At 38.3% G+C, this 9,891-nt stretch overlaps 1 protein-coding gene across 5 annotated transcripts in view; it reads left to right on the top strand.

Moving 5' to 3' along the window:
- dok7b (docking protein 7b) overlaps positions 1 to 9,891 on the top strand; it is a 48,232-nt gene that overhangs the window by 36,931 nt on the left and 1,410 nt on the right. For 3 of the 5 annotated variants that reach the window (XM_061881367.1, XM_061881363.1, XM_061881364.1), the window contains 2 exons: positions 409 to 576; positions 5,103 to 9,891. The exon at positions 5,103 to 9,891 is cut by the window's right edge and continues 1,410 nt beyond it. In XM_061881367.1, the coding sequence (XP_061737351.1) occupies positions 409 to 576; positions 5,103 to 5,233 (299 nt within the window). In that variant the 3' untranslated portion in view covers positions 5,234 to 9,891. Of the gene's footprint in view, positions 1 to 408; positions 588 to 5,102 lie in introns of all 5 variants that reach the window. The other 2 variants (XM_061881365.1, XM_061881366.1) reach the window with 2 other exon arrangements.

The following is a 9,891-nucleotide window of genomic DNA, read 5'->3' on the forward strand; positions in this document are numbered from 1 at the left end:
AAAAAGTATATGTGTTTAAAAATCCTAAAATCATTTTTAAGGTTGTATTTTTTCTGTAAAATTGTCTTTCTGAAAGTTATGAGAAGCAAGGTAAAAAAAATAAATGAATGTATTTAAACAAGTGAAGACCAAGTCTTTAAAATATTTTCTTGGATTTTCAAATTCTATTTGAGTTTTGTCTCGCTTAGAATTAAAAATGTCGAGCAAAGCGAAACCAGCTTGCTAGTAAATAAATACAATTTTAAAAATAGAGGCAGTTCACTGGTAAGTGCTGCTATTTGAGCTATTTTTAGAACAGGCCAGCGGGTTACTCATCTGGTCCTTACAGGCTACCTGGTGCCCGCGGGCACTGTGTTGGTGACCCCTGGTGTAGTAGCATTCCACGAGCTGTGTGTATTTCACCGACAGGCATGTTCCAGTCTATAAGTGAAGTTCCAGCAGCTGCCTCGCAGGACACTAAGCACCACCTCAATTATGTCAACATCCCAACAGCTAAAGGGAACATGGATCTGACAGAGCCAGACCTGCAGGAGCCTACTTTATCTCCAGTTTCCAGTCCCAGCTGTCCTGTCACAGGTAACACATAAGTAGAGCATGTTACCATGTCTTGTGGGCGTGTAGAGAAATACTTCGGCATGTACAGTACTACTACAGTACATTCAATCTACAGAGCGTCCAGAAAGTATTCACAGCGGTTTACTTTTTTCACATTATGTAATGTTACAGGCTTACACAATTCCAAAATGAAATACATTCATTTTTGTCCTAAAAATTCTACACACAATACACCATGATGACAGTTTTTTTTTTTTTTTTTTAGATTTTTAGCAAATAAAAAAAATAAAATACTAAGAAATCATAAGTATTCACAGCCTTTGCTCAAATCATGTCCAACCAGCTGAATTTACCACAGGTGGTAAATCATGTCCAACCAGCTGAATTTACCACAGGTGGACTCAAATTAAGCTGTGAGATCATCTTAAAACTGATCAGATGAAAGATCATCTTAAAATTGATCAGATGAAACAGGATGTCCCTGAGCTCACTTTTGAGCTTAATGGCAAAAACTGTAAATACTTATGTACATGTGATTTAATAAAATTGGAAACATTTCTAAAAAAAACTAAAACACTTTCTCATTGTCATTATGGGGTATTTCGTGTAGAAGTTTGAGGACAAAAGACAATTTATTCTATTTTGGAATAACAAAATGTGGAAAAACTGAAGCGCTGTGAATACTTTCTGGATGGACTGCATGTGAATACATAACTATAATTCAGGTTAACGTGCACATTACTATTCACAAGCTTTGAAAATATGGTATTGGAACTCAGTTGGGTGCAAAAAAATCAAGTTGTGTACAAGGTAAATCTGGATAATGAGGCTTGAGCGTGTTCAAAACATTGTGCAGCGAAACACAAGTTAGGTCAACTCTGTGAGCGACCTTGACAATAGTCTACTGTTTTGCTTTTTTTTTTTAGCTTAGGGTTGTGCGATATTACATAAAAACTAAATGTCAGTTTTTTTCCGATGCACAATTTTTTAAGTATATAATGGAAATAATAAGTACAAAGACAGGTTATGTTTTTTTTTCATTAGACTGCAAGTGTGGACTTGTGATGCTCGTACTCGAAAATTGCTGGAGACTTATTAGTGACATAAAAAGAAAGCAGGGATAACTTCATGATACGCTACTTCTACATAATGTAGAACATTTATACGTTTGAACAGTTGTAAATGTAGGACTGCAAAAAGATTATTTTCAAAGACATTTATAGATGTTTTTGATTATGATGGCAGAGATCAATTACCTGTACCATCAACCCTTTGTCATCACTACTTGTTTTTGCGAACAAGTCAAACAAAAAAACTATGGAAAACAAGAGGAATGCTGCTACCGAGGGCCACAACACTTTGACTATCGGCCAATAAGGAACCCAATAAGCTTAATGATGAGTCCAAAAATGTTTTTTGCTTTAATTTTAAAGCATACTTGGCAACCCTCCCGAATTTTCCCGGGAGACTCCCGAAATTCAGCGCCTCTCCTGAAAACCTCCCGGGACAAATATTCTCCCGAAAATCTCCAGGTTTTCCAACCAAAGCTGGAAGCCATGCCCCCTCCTGCTCCATGCGGACCTGACTAAGGACAGCCTTTTTTCACGTCCGCTTTCCCACGATATAAACAGCGTGCCTGCCCAATCATGTTATTCCATACGAGGCGTCCGGCATACAGCCGATGAGCATGGTGCAGATGGAGAGGTTCTTCTCGGCGTCCGTGTTGGCGCACACGTTTAAAGCCGACGCTGGTCAGGCTGCTGAGGGTGAAGTAGAGGGTGGCAATGTACGAGCTGTGCACAGACGGGCCGCCGACCGTGTTGTTGGCGTAGGGCAGTGGTCCCCAACCGGTCATTGGATCTATTGGTACCGGGCCGCACAATATATATATATATATATATATATATATTTTTAAATTCAATCAACATAAAACACACAAGATACACTTACAATTAGTGCACCAACCCAAAAAACCTCCCTCCCCCATTTACATTCGTTCACACAAAAGGGTGTTTCTTTCTGTTATTAATATTTCTGGTTCCTACAATATATATCAATATCAGTCTGCAAGGGATACAGTCCGTAAGCACACATGATTGTATTTTTTTATTAACCTCCGTCGAAAAAATTTCAAGCGTTGGACCGGTCCGCAGTTACAAAAGGTTGGGGACAACTGACGTAGGGCATCTCCAGGCGTTTGCCCAGCTCATGAGCCATCCTTGGGGAAAAGATGGGAGGACAACAGGGTGACGAGAGCTAAATCATCCAGACTAGAGATAAATTGTATTATTATGTTTATCGTACCTAAAAATTAATATATTTATTAATTAAAAAAAACTACTACATACATTTTCACTATATTTTGCTAAAAACATCGAAATAATTTTATTTTTATTTGTATTTTTTCTGACTCCTTATTACATCTAGCCATAGAATTATACATTAAAATAAACATATTTGAAGTAATTATTTTTAATGATCATAATTCATTTAAAATGACCATATTTACTTTTTAACATAATTGCTTGTTTATCAACAACGTTAGCATTTTTATCCACTACACTTTGAAGCTCTCAGAAGCCATTAAGATTTATTTATGCAAGTTTGAAGTATCAATTATCTTAACACAGTTTTGTTTGCATATTTTCAGGATGTGTATATATATATATATATATATATATATATTATATATATATATATATATATATATATATATATATTTATATTTATATTTATGAAATACTTGACTTGGTGAATTCTAGCTGTAAATATACCCCTCCCCTCTTAACCTCGCCCCCCACCTCTCGAAATCGGAGGTCTCAAGGTTGGCAAGTATGCTTTAAAGACAGGCAGGTTTTGACATCCTCATCCATGTTGTTTTTTTTTTTACTTAAAAGGATTATTGATGATTTTCATCAGCTTTAAAAACAATTCCTTGTGTTCTTTGATCTTTATTGGATCTGCTTTGTTAGTTTATCTACAGTCAGTTTAATAACCTGCTTTCCGCATATGTGGTTTGTGTTCGTTTTAGGTCGCAAATGAACAGTGCCCCACTCTCTCCAAAAAAAAAAAAAAAATCTTGTTAAAATTCACAGTTACACTGCATAAAAGAGCTGACTAAATACTAAATATAAAATTAAAACAATTTTAAACTAGTGAAATTATCTTTCCACTTGATAAGACATCCTAAATTAAGATGTTTATATCTACAAATTAGCAGGACTTTAGTGTTAGAAAAAAAGTATTCTATTTTGAAATCAAGCATTATTGAATGTGGAATTCTGGAATTTAGCATCCTTGGGATGTTACAGAATGAGAGTTTCTATGTGGGGAAAACCAAAATATCAAAGTCGAATAGTTATCGTCCCAATGCAAAAAAATGTTGACTCGAAAAGACAGACTTTATGGAAAATTAAGGTTATGATGTAAAGGTAATCACTAAAAATAAGTAACTTGCTTTTAAAATTAAGAAACTTTCGAGATAGACATTTTTTAGTCTTGGCAAGTGGCAAATAATTTGCTGTGTAAATATGTTAATTTTGAAGACACACCCCCTGTTTCTTTCAGACACAAAGGCAATAAGAATGATCTAGATTCACCAACAGTTACACTCGCTGCTCATTATTATCATCATTAGTCTTTTTTATCAGCATTTATCTCCCTGCATGTTGCACATGTGTTGTTATGCGCACACGACACCATTAGATATAAATAATACTCATAGTAAGTCCATCCATCCATCCATTTTCTACCGCTTACTCCCTTTTGGGGTCGTAATATCTTTTTCCTTGGATTAATTTTTCCAACATGTATTCAGTGGTGAATGTTGACAAACCAGTCCCGTGTAAAATGTTCAAAAAGTACAAAGAAGAAGACCCATAATAAAGATTCAGAATTGATTTCATCCATCCATTAATTTTCTAGATAATCTTACATATCTCACCATATGAAATATAACTTACTTCACTAATTCTTATTTGTCTGTATTGTTATTACTTATGGACTATTTTGTGGATAAATTAAGAACATGAAGTGAACAAAAGTTTTAGCAACTGCTATGTAAAGGAAAAGGGGTAGGATTAAATAAGCTCTGCTTCTTCCTACTCCTTTTCGAACATGTTGAATAGACGAACAGGAAATTGTGATGTATCATGTTGTATGCTTGCATGTTCCAAATGAACACAAACTCAAACTCAAATGTTGTGGACAAATCAACAGGGAAGTTTTTATTTTATATACATCCGGCAGGTGGAAGGGCATGAAACAAGAAGGAATAACCGCAGCGTGAGGGATGCTGACAAAAGTACGGCCGTCAATCTGTCACCTATTAAATGAGCGAGTGTTAAAAAAAGACCCCAAAATCCCGTGATCGGAGACAAAATTCATCTTAAATCCCCCTTTAGCAATTCAATAATTAGAATAACAAATACATTTTGTGAAGGCTTACAGTTTGGTTCTTTAAAAAAAAAATGTAGCTTTGGCAGGAAATCCCTAAGGAATGTAAAAGTAATGAACTTATCATGATTTTTCTGTCTCCGCCCACCCAGAAGAAAGGATCCGCCAGGTTCACCCTCATCAACAACGTTGCCATGGAAACGTCTCCAAGAGTGGCGGTGGAGCACACTCGGGGCTGCCAGTTGACTCAGAGGAACAGCAGGCGGCGAGGGCACCACGCTGACTTGGATGACACGTCACTTCTCGCAAGTCCTCATATTCCAAAGTCCTCATAGAAAAAGCCATTCCAAATACAACATGAAGAATATCACGTGTGGGATTTGTTGTGTGGATGCTTAGATCTGAATTTATAAGTTTGCAATCCTGTACTTATAATGGGTAAAACTTTAGTATGGGCAACATATTCCCCATTAATTAGTTGCTTATTAAAATGCTAATTAGTAGCATATTGACTCTTAATTAATCATTATGAAGTACTTATCAAGGGCAGCACAGTGAAACAGTGGTTAGTGCATGTGCCTCACGATACAAAGGTCCTGAGTAGGGCTGAGTTCAATCCCGGGCTCGGGATCATTCTGTGTGGAGTTTGCATGTTCTCCCCGTGACTGCGTGGGTTCCCTCGGGTACTCCGGCTTCCTCCCACCTCCAAAGACATGCACCTGGGGATAGGTTGATTGGCAACACTAAATGGTCCCTAGTGTGTGAATGTGAGTGTGAATGTTGTCTTTCTATCTGTGTTGGCCTGCGATGAGGTGGTGACTTGTTCAGGGAGTACCCCGCCTTCCGCAGAAATGCAACTGAGATGGGCTCCAGCACCTCCTGCCACCCCAAGGGGGACAGTGGTAGAAAATGGATGGATGGAAGTACTTATTAATGCCTTATTCTGCATGGCCTTATTATACAAGCATTAGCCATTAAACTAAGAGTCTTCCCTCAATAATCTCAGAATGATTGCTTATAAGTAACCCTAACCTGTATAATGTTCCGCTAATGTCCAAATAACTAAATTAAAGGCCTACTGAAATGAGATGTTCTTATTTAAACGGGGATAGCAGGTCCATTCTATGTGTCATACTTGATCATTTCGCGATATTGCCATATTTTTACTGAAAGGACTTAGTAGAGAACATCCACGATAAAGTTCGCAACTTTCGTTGCTAAAAGAAAAGCCCTGCCTCTACCGGAAGTCGCAGACGATGACGTCACATGTTGATGGCTCCTCACATCCTCACATTGTCTTTAATGGGAGCCTCCAACAAAAACAGCTATTCGGACCGAGAAAACATTGTGATTTCCCCTTTAATTTGAGTGAGGATGAAAGATTCGTGTTTGAGGATATTGATAGCGACGGACTAGAAAAATTAAATAAGAAAATAAACATGTTAAAAAAAAAAACGCGATTGCATTGGGACGGATTCAGATGTTTTTAGACACATTTACTAGGATAATTCTGGGAAATCCCTTATCTTTTTATTGTGTTGCTAGTGTTTTAGTGAGTTTAATATTACCTGATAGTCGGAGGTGTGTGTCCACGGGTGTCTTGACACCAGTGTCTCAGGGGAGTCGACGGCAGCTTTATGGGAGGCACAAGCTCAGCTGATCTCCGGTAAGAAGCGACTTTTTACCACAATTTTCTCACTGAAACCTGCTGGTTGACATGTTCGCTGTGATCCATAGTGAAGTTTCACCCCGGGAATTTTAAAGAAGGAATCACCGTGTGTTTGTGTGGCTAAAGGCCAAAGCTTCCCACCTCCATCTTTCTACTTTGACTTCTCCGATATTAATTGAACAAATTACAAAGCATTCAGCAACACAGATGTCCAAAATACTGTGTAATTATGCCGTTAAAGCAGACGACTTTTAGCTGTGTGTGTGCAGCGCTCATACTTCCTAACAGTCTGTGACGTCATGCGTACGCGTCATCATTACGCGACCGTTTTCAAGAAAAAACTCCCGGGAAATTTAAAATTGTAATTTAGTAAACTAAAAAGGCCGTATTGGCATGTGTTGCAATGTTAATATTTCATCATTGATATATAAACTATCAGACTGTGTGGTCGCTAGTAGTGGCTTTCAGTAGGACTTTAAATGTGTGTTACTTAGAATATTTTCCCCAGTATAGGTTCCCAATACTGCCCGTATTTTTCGGACTACAAGTCGTTTTTTTTCATAGTTTGGCCGGGGGTGCGACTTATACTCAGGAGCGACTTATGTGTGGAATTATTAACACATTACCGTAAAATATCAAATGATATTATTTAGTTAATTCGCGTAAGAGACTAGATGTATAAGATTTCATGGGATTAGGAGTGACAGATAGTTTGGTAAAGGTATAGCATGTTCTATATGTTATAGTTATTTGAATGACTCTTACCATAATATGTTAGGTTAACATAGCAGGCACCTTCTCAGTTGGTTATTTATGCCTCATATAACCTACACTTATTCAGCCTGTTGTTCACTATTATTTATTTAATTTAAATTGCCTTTCAAATGTCTATTCTTGGTGTTGGGTTTTATCAAATACATTTCCCCCCAAAAATGCCACTTATACTCCAGTGCGACTTATACATGTTTTTTTTTTCCTTCTTTATTATGCATTTTCGGCAGGTGCGACTTATACTCCGGAACGACTCATTCTCCGAAAAATACGGTAATCAATGTTAATAAGCAACTAATTGATGGTAATTATGTTCCCCATACTAAAGTGTTACTTTATAATGATATATCCCTTTAAAGCAGCGTCCTCTGCAGTGGACATTTGTTGGCTCTTTTATCCGTAACATTGACTAAATAAATAAACCTGAAGACAGTGGTTCTCAGGAGGACATTTAGTCTTTCTGGCCGCAAGATCCTCAACATCTGCTGAGGTCCTCTGAGCAGAAAGTCCCAAATATTGAAAACTCATCTTAAATTGTTTAGCCGGAATTGACTTCAACGGTGTGCCTGTTAAAGCCTCGCCCCTAGCTGACATTGTATGGAATTGTATCGTTCATCACTAAAGCAGACCCATGGGCCCTCGATTGTGTCGTATGTTTGACTTTTTGGAGGAAATCATTCCACATCAGAGCTTCACGGTGTTAGAGTTATGTGTCAGGCGGTGATGAATGCAGTGGAGTGGCGCGAGCGATCAGTATTCATCACAGCAGTCCATGCCTGCTGGATGAATTGTACAACACACGCGTGTGATCCAATTTCCTGCATCCCACTTTGATGGTATCGAGACAAACTGGCTAATATTTGACGCCAATTTACTTTTATGGCTGTCTTGAGGGGGAACCTCATGATGCCTTGTCACAGGAAGTCGCCACTTTCACCGCGGGGACACATTTCCCTGACAAGGCTTGTAAATAAATAGCAAATGCGTTAATTCTTGCCAACTATATTAAAATATATTTTTCAAATGTATGTTGTTGCCGACTTTATTGGAAATGTGTGCAAGGTTTTCTGCTCCTCACTCACTTACATTTTTTTTTTTTATGTCAGGTAAATTCCCACAGAAGGAAGACATTAAGTCAACAGACTGAAGGCGAACACGTGCACACCTTTATGGCCCCTGGGTGGAGGTTAGGAACATTTCATTGTTTCAAGTCTACCTGTGTTCGTTATCCTCTTTTTGAAGGGGAACACTCATTCGTTTCAAATAATTTGAGCAGGTTTCATCACCTGTAATTGTGCACGTTTTTTTCGTCAATTGACCCAATTTATCTACAACTACAACTCGTTTTTGTATCTAACATTGGTCAACTTACAGGTGCAACTTCTATTTGATTTGTCAACAGTTTTAAACACGATTGACCATTATTTTCATGTTGGACTTGTTCAGGTGCACTCGGGTAAAACTCATTGTCAAAATCGGTATCATTGTTTCTGTCAATGGTTGTCAATCCAGTCAAAAGTTAGTTGATTGCGGTGTTCCACAAGGTTCCGTTTTAGGTCCACTTTGTTTCCCTAGTTTAATTAAAAGTTAAACGCTGTAGTACCACTAATAATGGCACAGTGGGAGAGTGGCCGTGCGTAACCCGGGGGTCCCTTGTTCAATCCCCACCTAGTACCAACCTTGTCACGTCCATTGTGTCCTAAACAAGACACTTCACCCTTGTTCCTGATGGGTGCTGGTTGGCGCCTTGCATGGCAGCTCCCTCCATCAGTGTGTGAATGGGTAAATGTGGAAGTAGTGTCAAAGCGCTTTGAGTACCTTGTTGGTAGAAAAGCGCTATACAAGTACAACCCATTTATCATTTAATAGAAACACACACACACTAGGTGTGGTGAAATTACTCTCTGTATTTGACCCATCCCCTTGTTCCACCCCCTGGGAGCTGAGGGGAGCAGTGAGCAGCAGCGGTGGCCACGCTCAGGAATCATTTTGGTGATTTAACCCCTCATTCCAACCTTTGATGCTGAGTGCCAAGCAGGGAGTTAATGGCTCCCATTTTTATAGTCTTTGTTATGACTCGGCCGGGGTTTGAACTCACAACCTACAGATCTCAGGGCGGACACTCTAACCACTATGCCACTGAGCAGGTCTAACTCACTCACAATTACAATCAAATCAAAATTAGTAATTTACCTCAACTTTGCTCATTCTGTCATGTTTATCTCTCTTATTTACATTCCAATTCCGATACATAACAGATCAAATGTCATTTCCAAATAAAATGTATTGATATCCAACAATGATTCAATAACAATAGGCTTATGCTGTTTAGTACAAAATGTGGTTTATTTCACTAACCTGAGTTGCTTATTCATTTTAGCGATGGACGTCCACTAGAAAGAATGAATGTATTGTAATACCTAGGTGGGCTACTCTATGGATCGACCCTGATCTTACTTTCAAAACACACAGTACAGGCGTACAATGCGTTTTCTTTATTT

Source organism: Nerophis ophidion, linkage group LG20 (genome assembly GCF_033978795.1).
Source record: "Nerophis ophidion isolate RoL-2023_Sa linkage group LG20, RoL_Noph_v1.0, whole genome shotgun sequence".
Lineage (NCBI taxonomy): Eukaryota > Metazoa > Chordata > Actinopteri > Syngnathiformes > Syngnathidae > Nerophis > Nerophis ophidion.